The following is a 22,500-nucleotide window of genomic DNA, read 5'->3' on the forward strand; positions in this document are numbered from 1 at the left end:
ATACCATTATCTAAACTTAATTGCCGGAATGTTGTCTCGGCATTCGACAAAATTTGCTCCTTTTTTATCAATTATATCTTCAGCTTTCTGCTGTCAATTAAGGAGTGCTCGTACTCAGCAGTTATCCGCTGAGTTTTCGACCACTCTCTGATCGCTTTTGACTTTTTCGGGAAACATTTTGGGGAAGCTTTCGAGCCCCACCACATTCTGCATTTATTACTTCGTTATTCATCTCGGCCGCTCTCGGCGCCGGCTGCTAATGCCGAGGCGATAAATTTCGACTTAGTATTCAGCGGAGAGAACGAGTCGTAAAGATTAGGCTAATTTGCAAAAACGGCGTGCGAACGCCTATATATACATCAGAAAGCGCTAAACGTCATTCCCGGGCTGATCTGACCGTTGCGAGTCGCGGGAAAACGCGAGGGTAGCGTAACTCTAGCGGAGTCGTATGCAGTTGGTAGTCGGTATTAGCCCGCAATAATATGTTTTTCGTCACGCGCTATCAGGGGTTGCCGAGTAATCGATCAACTGCAGCAGATGAGGAGGTAACAAACAAACTCTTCTTCTTCTTCTTGTACTCCTTCTTCTTCTTCTGCTGCGTCCTCTTCCTTCTTCTTCTTCTTCTTCTCCTCCTCCTCCTCGTTCGTCGTCTCTTCTTTTTCTTCTTCTCTTTTTCTTCTTCTCCTCCTCCTCCTTCCTCCTCCTTCTTCTCCTCCTCCTCCTTCTCCTCCTCCTTCCTCTCCTCCTCCTCCTCCTCCTCCTCCTACTCCTACTTCTTCGTCGTCTTCTTCTTCTTCTTCTTCCCCAACTTCCTCCTCCTCCTCCTCCTTCCTCCTCCTCTTCCTCCTCCTTCCTCCTCCTTTCTTCTTCTTCTTCTTCTTCTTCTTCTTCCCCAACTACTTCGCATTCTCCTCCTCCTCCTCCTCCTCCTCTTCCTCCTCCTCCTCCTCCTCCTCCTCCTCCTCCTCCTCCTCCTCCTCCTCCTCCTCCTCTTCTTCTTCCCCGACCCGTAAGATAATTCGGATCACATCAACGCTACCTATTAGTGGATGCAATCATATATGCTGGCCATGGCGGAGGCTCCAGAGCAGAGGGTGGAGCTTTGAGCTTAATGGTTGTAAGGATCGAAGAAGGAGAATCAGGATGGAAAATGACCAAGTGATGAAATTAGGAGGGGGCCATTTAACTCTCTCTCTCTCTCTCTCTCTCTCTCTCTCTCTCTCTCTCTCTCTCTCTCTCTCTCTCTCTCTCGTAGCAGTAACAGGTTAGTGAGATTATGTGTAACATGTAAAAAATGCTACGAAGTTTCTTCGGCGCAGTCGTGTTTTCTGTACAGCGTATAATCAAGGCCGCCGAAAATAGACCTGTCTTTCGGTGGTCTCGGTATAATTCTGTATGAGCCGCGGCCCATGAAACTCTCAGCCGGCCGTGGTGGCCTGTGTTGTTGCGGTGCCAGACGCACGATTATGGGTAACTTCAGCCTTATATAAAATAAAAACTACTGAGGCTAGAGGGCTGCATTTTGTTATGTTTGATGATTGGAGGCTGGATGATCAGCATACCAATTTGCAGCCCTCTAGCCTCGGTAGTTTTTAAGACATGAGGGCGGACAGAAAAAGTGCGGACAGAAAAAAGTGCGGACGGACAGACAAAGCCGGCGCAGTAGTTTTCTTTTACAGAAAACTAAAAATGTGCAAGATATGCAGAATTTTTGTACATGTAAGCGAGAACTATCATCCAATCAACTGACCAGGGGTAAAAGAAAAAAAAAAAAGACACCTTATTCGAATAATGCACCGGAAAGAAATATAATTGACTATTTTCGTAAAAGTGGTCATAGCCCATTTATGAAAACGGCCCTCCGGGAAGGAAGAAAAATCACTCGGGAAAAATTCCGAAAAACAAGACCAAGGTTCTGTTCGTGGAAATGCTGAAATCGGTCCGACGCGAGATAACTCCATTATGTATGAAGATTGGAAAGCATTACAAATCTATCTGAAGGAAACCAGAGAGAGGAGGGAGTGAGAGAGGGAGAGAGAGAGACATCTTCAGGCAAATGAGGATGCATTCCATCAGCGATGGCAGGATAGAAAAGATGGATGACACGCAGGAGTTGGAAAATGAGGATAACAGGCCTGGAAAGAACAGGACCCACTGGGAAAGAAGAAGAGTTACGAACAGCCGGGTAATGAATCAGGCTGAACAACTGACGGTGATGGAATAAGGCTGCTAATGAGTAGTTGTTAGCCGAGAGAGAGAGAGAGAGAGAGAGAGAGAGAGAGAGAGAGAGAGAGAGAGAGAGAGAGAGAGAGAGAGAACTGTTTGATTTCAGTGGGTGGAAACAAAGAAAGACATCGTTAAGGCAGAAACAACGTGATTTGTGTAAGGTGACCAATTAACGGGCCGAGCAAACAACAGAAACGAGAAATAGGTAAAGACCAACTCCCTATATAAAGGAATAAGGAACAAATTGGAGGACGGAGTTATCAATAGCAAAGAAGAGAGGATTGATGACAAACGCTTCTGATGTTGCAATTCAGATATATACAGTTAGCACCCTACGTCGAAAATATATGCTAAGAGTGGAAAGACTGAAAGCCATTTATGTGTCTTTCAGAAAAATGATGTTGGTCTTTAGGAAAGCACAAGATGTTAGGAAGAGAATAAATTTGTACTGGCAACGATCAAAAGAATCACATATGTATATTTCTTTTATAAAGTCAATATAATCTCCATACCTTGTGACTCTAACTTTATTTATCCTGTAGGTTTAACTTTAAACACATTACTGAACAGTATTCATGCTTGGCCAAATATGCTATACGTAAACATTTTCATTAATATGTACTTGACAATAATTTTTTTTATGCACCATGGCCGTGTTGCAAAAAATAACTAAATAAAAATAAATGATCGTCAAGTATATAAAATGATGATAATGTTTATCATATATTAATTTTTTGGCCAAGTATGAACATTGTTTAAATTTTATTTTTTATTTTATTTTATTGTTTTTTTTTTTTTTTTTTTTTTTTTTTTTTTTGCACCACGGCCATGAAAATCCAAAACCTTGTTCATGACGAGAGCGATGCTTGCCCATGAAAGATGAGCTCGAAGACTGATGAACTAAAAACCTCCCTTGATTTAAATTGTTCTGTCAGATCGTGTTAGACACTTTGAAGGATATCTTGTAATCTAGTATTGAACTCATCCTTAGGATTGGGCTGTTTCAATTAGAGAGACTGAGATGGATATGCAAGCAGACTGACTTGCAAGGAAGACAAACTTGCTGCAAGTTTATATGCATGCCTGAGAGAGAGAGAGAGAGAGAGAGAGAGAGAGAGAGAGAGAGAGAGAGAGAGAGAGAGAGAGAGAGAGAGAGGTGGGAGAATTTGAATCCCTTGAAGGTGAGGCTATAACAATTTATATAGAGAAATCACATTTTTTTACCATTTATTCAAGATTTATGGAAGCTTTCTCTTCTCTCTCTCTCTCTCTCTCTTCATGCCTGAGAGAGAGAGAGAGAGAGAGAGAGAGAGAGAGAGAGAGAGAGAGAGAGAGAGAGAGAGAGAAAGGAGGGGGAGGGAGAATTTGAATCCCTTGAAGGCGAGGCTATAACAATTTATATAAAGAAATGGCACTTATCAGTTGCACTGTTATTCATGGATTCACTAAAAAAATAATAATTTTTTACCATTTATTCAAGATTTATGGAGGATTCCTCTCTCTCTCTCTCTCTCTCTCTCTCTCTCTCTCTCTCTCTCTCTCTCTCTCTCTCTCTCTCTCTCTCGCGTCTCAAGCAATTCTGCTGTATTTTTTCCTTCGCAGAATATAATAATGCTGATGATTATATTAAGTGTGAGGCGAATGAGAAGAAGCAGATGAGGACGAGTAAGATGAAGATGATGGAGAGGAGGAGGAGGAGGAGGAGGAGGAGGAGGAGAGTCATAGCCTTTTATGCTGTGAGTGAAAACTGATTTTCAAGCTCATTATATTTAATCAATTCAGCGATAATCCCTCGGCTACTGCCGAAGCGCAGCCCTTCATTACTCTGAAGGGAAAAGCATTGAGAGATTCTTCTTCTTGCCGATCTCTCGCTCCAGATAAGCTGCTGGACTGTTATCGTCGACGCTGCTTCTTGCAAGAATATCCTGGGAATACGAGACGCTAAAGAGAACGGGAGAGAGAGAGAGAGAGAGAGAGAGAGAGAGAGAGAGAGAGAGAGAGAGAGAGAGAGAGAGAGATTTTTGCTTGTCTGGAACTTCCTTGATAAATTCAAAAAACTATATTGCATAATTTCGATAATAATGAAGACGCGCACAAGAGAGAGAGAGAGAGAGAGAGAGAGAGAGAGAGAGAGAGAGAGAGAGAGAGAGAGAGAGAGAGAGCGAGGAAGCAAGAAAAATAAAAATAGGAGTTTAGGGCTGGGTACACGCGTTGCAAAACCTGTCAACAAGTCTTTTGGAAATAAATAAGCAGCTCTTTCGCAGATAGAATCTTGTCCGTTAGCGAGGCGGAGGAACGCGGGAGCCTAAGAAAATGACTGCAGGATCTAAGGAGAGGGAATTTGGGTATATGTAAATATAACCGCGAGAGATAATGGTGAAAGGTCCAGGAAGCGGGTTCAATGCAAACCTTTGGTGATGGATGCGTTTCCAGGCGTTTGTAAACCTCCTCGCGAGACGCGTTCGAGAGCTTACGTAGTATACTATCCAATCCATCATTGAAGTCGGGCTTCATCGCCGAGGAAAAATGGTACCAACCCCCGCTATATTGCTGGTTTATGACTTATGCACGGTGAGAACGGACCTTCAACTTCTAGTTTGCATTCTTTTGAAGACGCGGGGCTAAACGTTCCTGGCAGGGTATTAGAAGCATCATGATATATTCGTCTCATATCTTTTGAAATTAAACATAAACTAGTTGTTATTTTTTTGGTAATATTAGCAATACAAATTAAAGTTCCCCCCGTAAGTGGACAAGTACCCGTATGTGCTTTTGGGAAGGCTGGGCAAAACTCTCTTTGAAACGCGCGGAAGTTTCTTCGGCGCAATCGAGTTTTCTGTACAGCCGCTACAGCGTATTTTTCTGTACAGCCGCTACAGCGTTTAATCAAGTCCACCGAAAATAGAAATACCTTTCGGTGGTCTCGGTATAATGCTGTATGAGCCGCGGCCCATGAAACTTTAACCACGGGCCCGTGCCAGAATCACCACCATGGCTAACTTCAACCTTAAACTAAAAACTACTGAGGCTAGAGGGCTGCAATTTGATATGTTTGATGATTGGGGGTGGATGATCAACATGCCAATTTGCAGCCCTGTAGCCTCAGTAGATTTTAAGATCTGAGGGCGGACGAAAAAAGTGCGGACGGACAAAGCCGGCACAATAGTTTTCTTTTACAGAAAACTAAAAATGAAAGAAAAATGACACACAATGAGAGTAATTACTACTCGATACCAGAGCGTATCCGGACCGAAATTCATTTCACCACAGACGTACGATTTACTGAGTCTACGAAGATGACTCTCCTTTCTCTCTCTCTCCTTGCCCGAACAGTTATCCCGGCGATAACGTCTTCCAGCCCGGCCATTAAACCTCCTCTTGTGGATGTTGTTAATCAGGCGAATTGTAATGGCCGAATATTTCTCATTATTCATTTCTCCCCTCGCCCCCTTTTTACAGGTGTATAATCCTGGATATTACAATTAGCCGCCTTTCTCTCGGGGGCTTTGCCGAGTCACTGCATGCAACGCTGATATCATATCTGTTAATACACCGAGGGCCACTACCAACTCTTTTATTATTATCGTTTTCCTCGGCGGAGAAGCGGCTTTCATCTCGCAATAATGAAAGCTAAATTTCTTCCCGGGTCAGAATGGACGCATCTATCATCGCCTGGGTATTAATTCATGAGCTCGTATTACGAATTGGGGCGGGGGCCGTGTTAGATTGTCTTGGAATTGGACGTTTCAAAATAATATCACCCTCGGTCGAGCGTGGAATGGCGAGTGGACGGTCGGAGTGATCTGATTTCGACGCTGGCGATGGAGAACGTAATGGAATCGTCTTGAAGTTTTTTTTTTTTTTTTTTTTTTTTAGTATGGGTTCAGAAAGTCGAAAATGCATATTTTAAAGTTTAAAGTAAACCCCCCAAAAATGGTGAAGTATGAAAGCTTGGAAAGAGCTCTCTGAGTAGACCTTAATGAATGTATATATATTTTTATATGCATGTATATATATAAAATGCATATTTTAAATTAAATAACCCCAAAATGGTGAAAAATGTGTGTTTGGAGTGAGTTCTATGTATGTTGATCTTTGTATATATATTATATATTTTTATATATATATAATATATATATATATATATATATATATATATATATATATATATATATATATATATATATATATATATATATATATATACATAATAAGACCTTGGCGTAACAAATAGTCCGACGGACGTATCTCGAATTTCAAGACAAAGGTGCGAAGATGGACGAGTATTGATATTCAAGAGGCGAACAGGTTTAACAGCATTTAGTCCAAACTACTCCTTCAGGTGCGAGATGCACCTTCTCAGACACATGACAATGGAGCCCTTAATGAGCATCAGATAAATGCCTAAGTACCATTGTATCCTACACTGCTCTCTTTCTTCTTCTTTTTTTATTTCCTCGTTGATAATGCTTTATCATCTCCCCCCCCCTTTTCCATTAGGATTTATGTAGTGCTTCGCGCGGCGCGATTTTAAAAAATCACCGCAAGCATTGACTCGGTGTTTAGGAGATATGGACCGTCCCGCGAAATACGAGTTTTTGAATATTGACTCTGGCGCGAAATCAAGACCGCGGTGTCGAGGCTTCAGAAAACCTGATCGAAATTGGCCGTATATTGTTGAACTCCCTCGACGGCCGCTGAGTTCCCAAGCTCGTCTGGTGCTATTTGAGATAAGTATAAAATCTCAAGAGAGTTGGGCTGTATTGACGTGAATGTGTGGCCTTGGCATGATGAAGACGAGTATAATCTCTCCCTTCAGCGACGCCACGAACAGAAACTCGAGAAGAAGAAGAAGAAGAAGAAGAACCCGCGCGACCATAAAAGTCCCTCGGTGACAAATCGTCCCTGGACAGTGTTGCCAATCTGGTTGCCATAACTCCTCGGAGCATAGCGAGAATGCCCACTACCTAATGAGCCATATTTCCAATAATCGTCAGGGGTTATGGGGGTTCAGTATTGGCGATACTTTACACCGGCATCGCTAAATGAAGAATATTTCCCAATTAAGGAGAGTGAGTGTATGGAGAGTTAAAATTATGTAACCGTTGCCAGAGTGAATTATGCATGAAGGATACTGGCATTAATGGCTTCACTTGACGCCCTGCCTCGAAAAAAAAATGAATTCTGACGAAAAGTCTTGTGAGAGATTCAAAATTTTCCTATTCTTTAAACTGCGATTTTAGACAGTTCATTTCCAGAGTGATAGTAATAATTATGCAGTTTGGTTAGATAATTAACCTCGGCCATATAAAGAAGTATATATGTATACAGCTTATATATATATATATATATATATATATATATATATATATATATATATATATATATATATGTGTGTGTGTGTGTGTGTGTGTGTGTGTGTGTGTGTGTGTATATACTACATATATATGTATATACATATATCAATTATAAATATATATATACTGTATATATAAAATCACCAGCGTCATAATCGCACAAACGTTGCTTTGACAAAACAGCAATAAATATCTGTAGATGACCAATATTCCCTGATCAGCAAAAATTTCATCATAATATCTACTAGATTCCTGGTGAGTCTCTTTTAAAGCGTAACTCAGACCTTTAGAGAGAGAGAGAGAGAAGGAGAAATGCATTGAATATCTGCAATCAGCCTTTCATTGCTTTTGCAGGAAAACTGCCGAATTATCAGACAATAGATCACGCACTGGATACGAGATGAGTAGGCAAACGAGAAATGGGATGAAGTCACGGAAATAAAAAAAAAAGAAATATAATTTACTTCATAATTGCAATGCTTGAACCTGATATAACCATAAAAGTGGAAGAGATACGTATCATCGTGTATGTGAGACTGAGCAAAATGATTTGAAAATATATGAGAAAAATGGATAAATGTGAAAAATGTATATTCGTCGTCTAGGCTAAGTCAAATGATCTTGATAAATAGAGAGATGGAAAATATACAAATAAAGATGTTGATTGGAGATATTATTAGTGATGCATTGCTTTTCACGAGGATAAAATAAAAGGTAATATGTTGAGGGAAAACCATTGATTAAATATTACCAACTAATAAGGATATTCAAAACAAGTAAAAAATGTGCCCAAATTTCTTCGTCGTAATCGAGTTTTCTGTACAGCGTATAATCTCTCGGTGGCCTCGATGTGAGCCGTTGCCCATGAAACTTTAACCACTGGCCTGTGGTGGCCTGTCTTACATCGTTGCCAGATGCACGATTGTGGCTAACTTTAACCTTAAATAAAAATCAAAACTACTGAGGTTAAAGGGCTGCAATTTGGTATGCTTGATGTTTGGAGGATGGATGATTAACATACCAATTTACAGCCCTCTAGCCTCAGTAGTTTTTAAGATCTGTGGGAGGACAGAAAAAGGTGCTGACGGACAAACAAAACCCATCTCAATAGCTTTCTTGTACAGAAAACTAAAATTCGTGGTAAACTTGTTACAGGATAAAGTATGGATTTATAAAGTAACCTAAAAGCTTTTCTTCCAGTTTTCATCAAGAAATGAGGCTTAGAAAATTCCCCACGCCGCACTAATTCCCATTTCGACGACATGGGCCCATTCCCCAATTCCGAAGCGATGCGATTTTAAGGATAATTGCGCCAGTGATGAAACACTGGATGACCATTTCGAATCAACCGCGAACAGTACTGCAGGGAACGAATGCCGAGAGCCTCGGCATTTCTGAAAGGAATTGATGCCAGCAAAAAAAAAAAAAAGAAGAAAAATAAGAGATAAAAAAGCATATTTATGCTGGTTCAGCACTAAGAGTAGTTGCGCCAGTGTAGACGGAGTTTCTCAAAATACGACCCCGCTTTCTGACCAAACGGACTTTTGACGCTGACAAGCGTTGCAGGCGAGGCCATCCAATTAGCTGCGGTCACTCATTCCACGTTATTGCCTTTTATTTTTGCCGGAGAACCTCCGGGGGAAGAAATGTGTTTGCACTTTGCAATACGGAGCTGCGTTTTATGAAGAGGTCTCTCCACCATCCCCACCCCCAGAACTCCGCCTCGCCCCCTGGCCTATAAGCCATCCAGAGAACTACTTAAACCGATGTCAACAGCCACCCGAAACCCATCCCCCAACATTCTCCAGCATTGTTGGAGAAGCGAAACGCTCCAACAACGTCTCATTTCTCACGCGACGACGACGAGGGCCGAGCGCAAATCTCTCGCCCGGAGTGAATAGCCGAGGCCCTCCTTCGAGCCAACGTCTTAGATCGTCTCCGTAATCATCCCTGACGACCAAAGGGCGCCCCAGCTCCTCCGTGGGGCGGGAAGAGGAGGAACGACTACTAACAAGAATCGGTAAAGCTGATCGCTCGAAACCGATGGGGAACAGTCTCGGCGATTCGTTACAGTTATACTCTGCTGATATTATCCAACGGGGACCGAGAGTTATGCTCACTTTTGGGAAGAGGGGGAGAGAGAGAACGAGTAACTTTTTTTCCATCTGTTCTTTTTTTTTTTTTTCATATGTTCTTCTCCGTCTCTTTCCTTTCCGACAAACGACCATAAATCGCCCACGGGTTTTTCGGGTGAGGTTTGGTTAATGTAATTGCTGCGAGAGAGAGAGAGAGAGAGAGAGAGAGAGAGGCAGTTTTCACATATAATCCGCATTGGTATGCAGTAACTGATTAAAGGTATGACAGACATACATACTGTTACATTATGATTAGACATATACATACACGCTCATATATATATATATATATATATATATATATATATATATATATATATATATATATATATATATATATATATATATATATATATATATATATATATATATATATATATATATATATATATATATATATATATATATATATATATATATATATATATATATATATATATATATATATATATATATGTGTGTGTGTGTGTGTGTGTGTGTGTGTGTGTGTGTGTGTGTGTGTGTAAGAGAGAGAGAGAGAGAGAATGGCCATTCAATGAATTCACGGACAAAAAAAAAAATAAAAATGGAACTCATCCATTTGAACTGGTTTTCTCTCCACGGCGCAGTCATCATTGCAACGCGAGAAAAAGAGAGAGAGAGAGAGATAGGGCGCCATTCCACCAGTGAACGACTGGAGGAAAGAAAGAGAGAGAAAGAGATAAAGAAAGAGAGAGAGAGAGGGAAAAAGAATGAAAAGAAAACTGGAGAAGTTTTATCGATGCCTCGACTCCAAGATAACAGCGGCCGATAAGCCCGATTTGCTGGCTCTAATGCACGCGTTCAACCCAGTCTCCCCTCTTCCATCAGGGCTGAAATTGATTCCACCAAAAAATGGAGTCCAGGTGAAAGGGGGGTGCGGGTGTTGTGGGGGGGGGCCTGTGTCGAAGTGACCCCCGAGTGTTGACGTCCAGAACTACCTGGTATAACGAACCTGGCGAAATAGGAGACTGTTATGTTTCTCTCTCTCTCTCTCTCTCTCTCTCTCTCTCTCTCTGGATTTCTGTTTGTCGTCTAGCGTGTTTCTCTTCTCAAAAAACTTTTCTTTTGAAGTCTTCTTCTTCTTCTTCTTCTTCTTCTTCTTCTTTCTTCTTCTTCTTCTTCTTCTTCTTCTTCTCAAAAACTTTTCTTTGAAGGCACTACAATGTATACATGTACCAAAGAGATTCATGTTAGGGTAAATTAAATATCATCAAGCAATATTCTTGGGATATTTATTTTCTGTATTGCCTATTCAGGAGTCTCTCTCTCTCTCTCTCTCTCTCTCTCTCTCTCTCTCTCTCTCTCTCTCTCTCTCTCTCTCTCTCTGGATTTATGTTTCTCTTCACTTCCTTTGTAAAATTGCAATGTGTATGAAACGAATCACAAGAAACATTTTACATTTTTGAACTAGTTCCTATCAAAACTAGATACAATTAGAGATGAACATCTTTCCTGATGGGTAGCTTTTATTATTTCCACATAAAGCAAGACGTAATTTACAAGAACAGTTTACATTGCAACTAGTTGTATCAAAACTAGATACAATTAAAGATTGAACAGCTCCTGATGGGTAGTTTTGATTATTTCCAGAAATACAGAAAGGCTGAGATTGATGGATTAATAACAGTTCGGCGATGTTTGCTAATTCATGTAGAGTGAGTGATAATGTGTTCAAATGGCCGGGAATAAAAAAAAAAACGGGTAAATCTTACCACAGGGATTCGCCTCAAAAGAGATCAGCCATTCTTTGTTGTGTACCTTAAAATCAAAAACGTTTTTTTTTTTTTTTTTTTTTTTTTTTTTAGTTTGTGGTTGAATATAATTCTGGGGTTAATAATGCGAAGCCATTGCTTCGAAAGCGTAAGTTTAGCCACGAGAATGATATTATAAAATTAATAATAGAGACAATAAGTAAATTAATAATAGAGACAATAAGTATCAACGTTGTGGATAGGCCTGCGTCATGAATTGCCCCTTTTGTTGGCAGAGTGTCGAATAAGCATTTTTTCCAAATTTTTTAGTTATATTTATTGACGGAGATTTTATCAACGACTTCTTTCAGCAAACTATCAACTCTGTTTCTCTCACCATCCAGGATGTATGATGAATGAAACACACTAGATACTTAGCTGAAACAGGAAGTAAAAGATAAAATCACCGTCGATGCAGATAATTCAAAATATCAGGAAAAAATGCACGTTCAACACTTTCTTAAAAAAAATGGACGAAATAACCCTCACGACCCTTAAATCTGTGTTATACATACATAGTTACAAATTCCACCTGCAGAGCAGAAGTGAATTGAAAGAAAACACCAATAAAACATTACAAAGACCGACAGAATCAGCAGGCGATAGTCGAGAACCAGAGAAAATGAATTTAACACAAACGACAGGTAATGTTCGGCAGGTGACACTGAAGGAAAGGCTGAATATATTTGTGTACTTTAGCGTGAGAGACGAAGGTCACTCACCGGACGCCCAATATGGGTGGACCAAATACAAACCGCGGACGAATTGACGTTCGTCTCAGCACTATTGGACCAGAGGATATTTTGCGCCCAACTTTGGCCATATGGATGTAATGATTATACTCTAGAAAGACCCAAGAGTGACAGTTTCCAATTTAATTTCTCTTTTAAAATGGGTTTTTTTTTGCTTTTATTTCTATATAAACGCTGTAATTATTGTTTAGTACTCCAATTTAATACCTCTTTTAAAATGCGTTTTTATTTTTATTTCTTTATAAACGCTGTAATTATTTAGCACAACTGTAGAGGACCTTAGCGAAGGTCGAAAGCTCCTGTTTTATACTTAACTCACTTAAACTTGGTTTTATACAGTGGCTATTTTCTTAACCATTCAAGACAAACAGGAAGAATGTGTTTTTATTACTGGATGTAATTGCAGTTCATACATATGATCCTATTTTTAAAAAGAAAGTAGGGAAAAGAGGTATTAAGGGTCAATTTGGATAAATAAAAAATGTAGGTGAAAGAAGTTTGTCAGGTCACAAGACAGATATGCATTGTGCATAATGTGGCCTACTGTTGACAAATATAAATCCATCAGTGTGAGAAAGCCAGTGGTCCTTAGCCTCGACTCCCTCACACTCACAGGAACATAAACATTTTAATGATGTAATTGGTCGCAAGATATGTGTATGAGACAGACTATCATTAGTTCCATTTATGTACTACCTTTAACTGAGGACCTTTTGAAGAAACCTGGACTCATTATAGAAGACCAATGTCTTGGGAATAATAAAAAACAATCAAACAACATATACAGTGAAACTGCTTACATTCATCTCCACTGTCTCTCGAAGGAAGGTTGTGAAATGGACATGTTTTTCTCCTTCTTCTTTTTCTCGTGGACATGAGACTCCCATCTAGGTCTCACGGATGAGGAGGCGGCAAGTGAGCCTCGATGGACAAGGGCGTGGTAAGTAAATATGAGGTGTGAGGCTTGTGACACGTGTACTGTCGTTACGCCCTCTTGCATCCCCCCCACGCGTCTAATTTCTCTCTCTCTCTCTCTCTCTCTCTCTCTCTCTCTCTCTCTCTCTCTCGTGTATTCATCAACCAGCGTGTTTCCTTCTCAATGTTTCTCTCTCTCGTGTTGATATTTTGTAAATATTCTGTATTCCCTAACCGAGTGTGATCAATCTCTCTCTCTCTCTCTCTCTCTCTCTCTCTCTCTCTCTCTCTCTCTCTCTCTCCATCGCGCTGATGGATTAGAATTAATCACCGGGATACCAACAATGTAACATTGCAAACCTACAAACCATGAGGTTCTGTATCATAATTGCAGTGACAGTTTTGATTAATCACTTAAGCTTAACCCTCCACGCCCTTGTTGTTTTTGTTTATATATATATATATATATATATATATATATATATATATATATATATATATATATATATATATATATATATGTGTGTGTGTGTGTGTGTGTGTGTGTGGTATGCTCAGTCATAGGCCAAAAGATTTTTAATGTATTTTTTTAATGTATTTCACTCTAAGATGTCAGAGAGAGCACTATGGAGATATCCAAAATTGGCATTTGTCATTCCAACTCTACGTTAATTTATTCGCTGCATTTTCATTCATGCCAATTACACAATAACGAGAATTGTTCGGTAGTAGGTAACAGTAAAATAAGACTCTCCACCATACACGAGAATAGTTCGGTAGCAGGCATCGTTAAAATGAGACTCTACCATACACTGAACTATTTTAAAAATTAATAATAGCTACGTCTAAGACCACGATCCATTCGTAACGGAAAGACCAATCCTTCAATGGTATTGTCATCCCTTTGCATGACGGGGTGAAGGGTGAACAGCTCTCCAACAGGCAAACTGTAAGGTGACTCTAATGCGATTCTTTTGTCTCAAGTCGAGAATCACCACTGTCGTACGACCCCGGAGTTTGCCAAGTGTCGGCTCGAGGGTAAAGATCTGCTCACTGGAACGAACCGGCGCGTGCCGCTACGATCACTGAGTTCTTTCTCTTTTTTTTTTTTTTTCTTTTTACCTTTTTTTCTGTCGCGCAGTTCAAGGATTGTTTCGTTATTTGTTTCTTTTTATCTTGTTTGTAATTATTCTCTCTCTCTCTCTCTCTCTCTCTCTCTCTCTCTCTCTCTCTCTCTCTCTCTCTCTCTCTCTCTCTTTTCCGATCGTATTAATTAAGGTATAAACACCAGAAATAGCATTTGCAAGATTGTAGTTATATACATAAAACATTTATGTATATATATAGATAGATAGATAGATATAGAGAAATATATATATATATATATATATATATATATATATATATAATGTATGTGTATATATATATTATATATATTCATATACAAAAACTAAAAAAAAGTTCTATTTTCCGTAAGGTCTCATAAAACTTTAAAAAAAAGCTACTATGACATCAAAGCTAACTTATTAATAAACATACTCAATTACCTTCGACGAGACAGATCTCACGATGCGCTAAAAATGAAATGAGCAGCAACGACGATAATTCCCATTTTCCAGAACCTTCTCCTGCGATTAAGCGCAGCCTCTATTATCGCTGTTTTTCCTGTTGTTTTTCCTCTCATGGCGGACGCTGGAAGATAAACACGTCTTGTCACTTTACTAGAATAGTTGTTTTTCCTATTGGTTGTCTTTCAAGGTTGTTTGCCCATTATCTCCACGAGTTCCGGTTCTAAGCTGGAGGCCGTGGTTGAATAATTGCATCCAAGTGTTGATTCCTCTGCTTCTCGTTGTGGCAAAGTCTAAAGGCGTGGTAAAGTCTCAGCGTGAGTTATGTGAGCAAGAATTCACGGCATTTAGCGATTAGTTAGAAGTACATTACCCCTAACGAGCGAATAAACGTTATCTTTTGAACGTAACTGAGTAGAACTTTTAATTGGTAAGGTAACTTCGAGTTATTTTAAAAAGTTGCTTTATCTGGTTATTTGCTTTGCCGCTGACAAAGTAGATTTAGTGGATTAAAATTGCAGATTTAGTGGATTAAAATGACAGATTTAGTGGATTAAAATGGCAGATTTAGTGGATTAAAATGGCAGATTTAGTGGATTAAAATGGCAGATTTAGTGGATTAAAATGGCAGATTTAGTGGATTAAAACGACAGATTTAGTGGATTTAAATGACAAATTTAGTGGATTAAAATGGCAAGTTTAGTGGGTTAAAATGACATTTTTAGTGGATTAAAATTACAGATTTAGTGGATTAAAACGACAGATTTAGTGGATTAAAATGACAAATTTAGTGGATTAAAATGACAGCTTTCTGGCGCTAAAGTATTGAGAAACTTTCAGAGAGGTTCACGTGAGATATTCAAGGAACGGAGAAAAATCAAGGTACTAAATTTACAATGACTCTAAATAGTGTACAATGTCCGTGACGCCATGATGATGATGATGAAGGTAGTACTCACTCCCCACACCCCACCCAACCCAACCCTACTCCCCACCCCTCTCAAAATCTCGAGAACAAACGGAGGAAGAACGGAAATAGAAGCAAACACGAATCTAAGATTTGGACTCACGGCCAACTGACATCGTTACGTGAAGAAGGTTAAGTTTCTTTCGCCGCAAGTTCTATAAAGATCAAATGACACGCACCTTGGTGCGGGATTTGCGACTGAAGTCACTCGTACGAGACTCGGAGATAACGAAAGGCTTGGCGTTTTGACGGATTTAGTGGATTCAAATGACAGATTTAGTGGATTAAAAAGACAAATTTAGTGGATTCAGATGACAGATTTAGTGGATTAAAAAGACAAATTTAGTGGATTCAAATGACAGATTTAGTGTATTAAAATGACGGATTTAGTGGATTAAAAAGACAAATTTAGTGGATTAAAATGACAGGTTTAGTGGATTTAGTGGATTATAATGATAGCTATAGTGGATTAAACTGACAGATTTATTGGATTAAAATGACAGATTTAGTGGATTAAAATGACAGGTTTAATGGATTCAAATGACAGATTTATTAAAATGGATTAAAAAGTGACAGATTTGATGTTAAAATGGCGGATTTATTTAAAATGACAGGTTTAATGGATTCAAATGACAGATTTAGTGGATTAAAATGACAGATTTAGTGGATTAAAGTGACAGATTTGATGGATTAAAATGGCGGATTTAGTGAATTAAAATGACAGGTTTAATGGATTAAAATGACAGATTTAGTGGATTAAAATGACAGATTTAGTGGGTTAAAATGACGGATTTAGTGCATTAAAATGAGATTTAGTGGATTATAAACCCAGATATTCATGTTAGCGGTCAGGCAGCCAACAAATGCATTCATTTCAAAAACTTAAATACCTCAGACAGTTCATGTTTTGTTGAGTCAGTTTACTATTTTGTGAAAATATTTACAATCTTGCACAATTCCAACTCATTCAAATCGATTGCTTGGTTTTCAGAAGCCTTGAGCACGAATATGAGAATTGTGTATTCAGCGATGATAACCAATCTGGAAATCTTCCAAATTATCAAAATATCGCCAGCTCAGAATTTCCCTCTGTCTCGTTTTATCAGTGTGATTTACAGCACATACATACATACATACATACATACATACATACATACGCACACAAGAGAGTCATCATACGACCAAGTAGACTAGTACTTGGATGAAAATTGGATAATAAAATAGCGTAGGCTCATTTAGGAATTCAGGTGTGAAGGGAAGACAGCTGACGCCTACGAGGCGTATAAACATTAAGTCAAGGAGGGAAGCGAGCGAGAAGGAGGGAGGGAACAGGAGGGAGGGAACAGGAAGGAGGGAAAACGTCATTTGGAGGGGAGGTTTCCGGGTCTGTGGTTGCAGGTGTTGGTAGAGATAGATGGGGGAGGGTGGAATGGAAGAAGTAAGGGAAAAAAAAAAGAATGTCGTTGGAAGTTCTTGTCAATGAGCTTTTCTGATTAAGGTTTTTTATATTCAAAAGAAAGTAGACATTCTTTATTCTCTCTCATTTTGAGGAGAAGCTTTCCTCAACGAGTAAAATAAAATATTAGAGCCAAAAATAGACCAAAAATATTAAATCCAACATGGAGCCAAAGATTAAGATAGAGGTAAACATAAAATTTCCTACGTAGCACCAGTCTGCATTCCTAGTTTGACAACAAACAAGACAATTAGAATTTGATACAATTAGGATGTTCTTGTGGGCTCTGAAATGCCGATTAGAGTATCTTACAGACCTTGAAGATAATAGAAATTACCCTGACTCTCCAGTACAAGGGATTTCTCTTCCAGCACAGAGAAACTAATGAAAGTATAATTGTGAATTAAACATAACCACTAAATCAACTTTCCAGACTGTCAGAGGACTAGCTGGAAGGATTTTATTTTTAGATAAGTGGTAGGAATTGTAATGAGGTAAAAGTTGAATAAGCTGACATAGAAGAGACTGGAGGAACAGATGAAAATTAAAACTGAAAGGTAGTCACCAGTGCAACTGGGACTAAGGAAGGTGACAGATTATCTTTAGTATCATCTACAGTGTGCCTCATTAAGCACATTTATTTGTTAGATCAAAACATTACATGTTTTTTTTTTATACAGCTTTCATTCATCTGTTTTCTTATAATTGTTCAGCTGTTTTCGTGTCCTTCTTTTGCATTTGCAAACTTTTTTATTTGGGGGGGGGAATATATGGTGAGATATATTGGTATGTTATAACTTAGGCAACTGTTAGAATTAATTGCGTTTTATTGTGGATGTGATGTTTGTCAAGATTTGATCTAACTTCTATGTGGTTGTCATCTCGAATAATAATTTTATTTTCGAGTATATATATATATATATATATATATATATATATATATATATATATATATATATATATATATATATATAGAGAGAGAGAGAGAGAGAGAGAGAGAGAGAGAGAGAGAGAGAGAGAGAGAGAGAGAGAGAGAGAGTTTTAATAGTGTATATATATGTATGTACGTACAAGCCTTTGTGGTCTAGTGGTTAAGATGCTAGTCTCATAAGCGTGTAGGTTGTAGTTCGAAAATCTGGCAAAGGCTTAACAATTTAAGGAGGATCCATGAAAAACCACTGTGACTCCGCGGGCAACAGCAGTGAATTAAGTACCTGGCTGTTACTCGAACAACGCGGTCGCAATTCACAAGGTATCTATAGAGGAGTTGCGTACAAAATGGAAAGTGCAAAAGAAACCTGTCGTTTGTTGAAGACATTCTACATTCTACCTCATCTATCTCGCTTTGTAAAACGAAATTCTAATCATACAAACGATAATATTTTAATTACCTCTTTTTTTTCTTCACCTTCTTTTTCCTCTTCTTCTTCTTCTTCTTCTTCTTCCTTCCTTTTTTGTCTTCGCTTCGATTTTTCTGTTCTGTGTGAGTTCGCCTTTGCCGCAATACATAAGGTTGAGATTGATAATGCCTCGAGAACTGCAAGTCATCGCGAAGACAATGCGCTGGAAACAGTTCTAACCACGGCTTTAATTACCCCGGGTGGAAAGTACACACGCCGTGTTGTGTGTGTGTATGTGTACGTGTGAGTGTGTGTGTGTGTGTGTGAGTGTCTCTGTGTACGCCTTGCTGCTGGTATACACCTTCAGCACACACTGTAAACATGTATAGGACCGCCTGCAGGTGCAAGGGGGGTTTTATTAGAGCTCTGTACACAATGGCATTAGACCAAGTTCAGAGCCACACAGACACACACACACACACACTTGAGGGCCTCTCTCTCTCTCTCTCTCTCTCTCTCTCTCTCTCTCTCTCTCTCTCTCTCTCTCTCTCTCTCTCTCTCTCTCAGTCCAGCCTTTCACAGGTTTTTTCTCGCACGTTCTCATAAGGGAACAAAACAGAGAATGCATTTTAATCTTAAATATAAATATATATATATATATATATATATATATATATATATATATATATATATATATATATATATATATTAATACCTGAATCTACTGAAAAGAGATAAGGTTCGCAAGTCTGTGATGAGTTTGAAAGATAGGTAGAACTAGGTCACCAAATTCTAGTATAGTATAGACAATTACGATCCTTTTTCGTAAGATGCATTTTATATGACTGGGTTCTTTGAACAAAAACAAATTGGTAAAGATTCCTTTTTGTTATTCTTAATGAAGTGCTTATAAAATCCAGTGTTAACATTACCAGTTTTTTGTTTTCTGTAAAGGAAAATAATTGTGCAGGCTTTTTCTGTCGGCCCTCAGATCTTAAAAACCACTGAGGCTAGAGGGCTGCAAATTGGTATGTTGATCATCCACCCTCCAATCGTCAAACATACCAAATTGCAGCCCTCTAGCATCAGTAGTTTTTTTTTTTAATTTAAGGTTAAGGCTAGCCATAATCGTACGTCTGGCACCGCAGCAATACAGGCCACCACGGCCAGCTGAGAGTTTCATGGGCCGCGTCTCATACAACATCATACGGAGACCACCTAAAGGTAGATCTATTTTCGGTTGCCTTGATTATACACTGTACAGAAAAACTCGATTACTCCGAAGAAAACTTCGGCGCATTTTTTGCTTGTTTGACGTCATCTACCAGGTAGCCGTAATGTTATACGTACCAATACATAGCCAGGCACTAAACTCCTTTACGACAGGAAAAGAATTCGTTTCTGGATGGGTAATTACGGGTTATTCGAGCGAAAGTTATAAATCTTATTGAGGTTTGCCTCAGTCAAATACCAAGAATCGATATGTACCATTAACTGCATTTCAGCTGAAAGACCTGGGTTCGATCCCGGTGTGAGCCAGAAGTTTATCCATATTTACCTGTTATTAATATGCACAGAGGTTGCTTACTTCAGTCATTAATGGCTTTCAGTTACGTGATTTGTGGGAGTACAGTAGTGCAGGTTTGTTCAAAACCATAATATTTTTTTAGCCTTCATTTTTAGGTTACTAGTTGGTACATTCAGGTGTGGTTGGTACTACCCTAAGCAAATATATACTGCATGGTAGGTGAGCTTACGAAGGGGACTGTAGATTTCCATCGCGTTGTAATGGAAATGTGTATTTAGTCATGGAAAGTGAACAGGCCGTTCTCTACTAATGCTAAGACACGTATCTCTAATTATGAGATTTAACAAAAAGGTTTCCAGGCGGAAAATGATAGTTTCTTTGATTGCTCCCTAATGACTACGTGTTATTTCCAGTAGTGTTTGCTAAGCAAAACGATGCTAGTGTCTCCTTCATTTTAAGTATCGATTTGAAATTTATGAAATCATTAGTAGACCTTTATTGGTTCCTTAAAATATGGCGGCAATACGAGTAAGGTTTCACGTTCATTCTGGGTATTTGTTAGGGGGCAAGTGTTTAAGCCTAAAAGGATAGTTGACTACCCGTAGACTATCAACGCCTCCATACCCATTTGAAAAACATTATGTTACAGAGATTACGTTTTCATAGCTCCGGCGATTATGAAACATTCTAGCTAAATTACGGAAGGCGAAATTTCATACGTACAGTTTTTCAAAACAGTAATTTTTTCACTTCTACCGTACTTAAAAAACTAATATGAAGTGTCATCGACTTCCTAAATCCCCATCTCAGGACGTTTCTTCTTCCTTGTATTATTTTATGGTCATTACGTTAATGATTGTTAACCTTTTATCTCCTAAGTTTCTTTATTATTCTTAAATTATTGGTACATTCCGATCATATTCACCTTGCGGTATACCAGTAAGATTCTTCTCCTCACATTCATGACCTTACTGAAATTCTCTGGTCATTGTCGTCTTTCTTCTACTTGTGACAGGTAATTTCCTTTCATTGCCTTTTCATCCGTGAATATTTCGCCAGAAATTCTCATCGGAAATTCTATGGGCCACCCTAACACCTGAGCCACTCCCTATATATATTGCTTCGTTAGGGTCGGCCGCCTCATTTTCCAAACATTCTCTCTCTTCGTCTGTTTGTGCTTCCTTCAAGTTCACAGTTTGCTTTCGTCATGTCTTTCATAAATTTTTTTTTACAAATGCCGTTTACTTTTGTCTGTTGCTTGTTTTATTCTTGGTCTCATCAGATATCCTTCTTGGTAATCCATACCTTAGTGTTCAGTTCCCAACAGATTGTGTTTGATTATATATATATATATATATATATATATATATATATATATATATATATATATATATATAAATATATATTATATATATATTTATATATATACATTATATATATATATAAATATATATATATATTTATATATATATATATATATATATATATATATATATATATATATATATATATATATAGAGAGAGAGAGAGAGAGAGAGAGAGAGAGAGAGAGAGAGAGAGAGAGAGAGAGAGAGAGAGGATGGATTTACGTGTTTTCTCACCGTGAGTACAAAGAATACAGAAGTATCGGTAAACTTTCAAAGTACATGCTCTTTGTTTATTTAATGCCCCCATGACATTTTACGCATTTTCAGTATTTATTTCAACTCTTCCCACTGCCCAGAAGTTAAAACTTCATTTTCCTTCCATTTTCCTCCAAACCGAAACATAAAATTTAGCGTTGGGATCCCGAGTTTCTAAACTGAATCCCATTCATTCTTCTTCTCATTTTCCATTTTAGACTTTCCCACGGCCGGAGACATCGATGGAGACCAAAGTCACAATGCAAACAGTCAGGTTCTTCCCTTAACCCTTATCGGTATATAAAGTCTTTCCTTCTATCCACCCACAATTATCGCTTTTCTCTTCCCTTTCCAGCCTACCTCTCCCCCCCCCCACCCCCCACCCACCTACCTAGGTACCATTCCAAAGAGAATTTCCTAATGATTCCCCTTTTACGCCTTCTTCAAAAGTATTCATTTGCTACGCTTAATTCGTTTCTACCATTTGCTGAGAGCCAGTGTCTTTCCCTGTGGGGATGTTAGACGGGGGAGGGTTGGTGTTTGGGGGTGGGGGGAGGGAGGAAGGTGGTGGACATCAGTGCCTTTTTTCCTCCCGAAGGGGGAAAGGGGATGATGTTCTGAGCAGTAGGTGGTAGGCAGCAGAGGACCCCGCATCATCCCGTGTGATTCGTGGCCCCTTTCAAAATTCGTCTGTGGCGTCACAGCTTCGGAAAACCATTGGTTCATCTCCTACACTTATCAGTTTAAACAATTAAATCCTCAAATCCCCTTATGGGAGATTTCCTAATCGCCATGGGAGTATCGCGTTGAGGTGTCATTGTGGTCACCGGATCGTGGGAAATGGACACACGAAAAGAGAATC

General features: G+C 38.9%; 1 protein-coding gene across 1 annotated transcript in view; it reads right to left on the reverse strand.

Moving 5' to 3' along the window:
• Window positions 1-10,788: 10,788 nt before the first annotated feature.
• LOC136846361 (ABC transporter F family member 4-like) overlaps window positions 10,789-22,500 on the reverse strand; it is an 89,177-nt gene continuing 77,465 nt past the window's right edge. The window contains exons 4-5 of the mRNA XM_067117161.1: window positions 18,540-18,627; window positions 10,789-10,896 (exon numbers count right to left, since the gene is read on the reverse strand). Of these exons, the coding sequence (XP_066973262.1) occupies window positions 10,789-10,896; window positions 18,540-18,627 (196 nt within the window). The remainder of the gene's footprint in view (window positions 10,897-18,539; window positions 18,628-22,500) is intronic.

Source organism: Macrobrachium rosenbergii, chromosome 15 (assembly GCF_040412425.1).
Source record: "Macrobrachium rosenbergii isolate ZJJX-2024 chromosome 15, ASM4041242v1, whole genome shotgun sequence".
In the NCBI taxonomy this organism is placed as follows: domain Eukaryota; kingdom Metazoa; phylum Arthropoda; class Malacostraca; order Decapoda; family Palaemonidae; genus Macrobrachium; species Macrobrachium rosenbergii.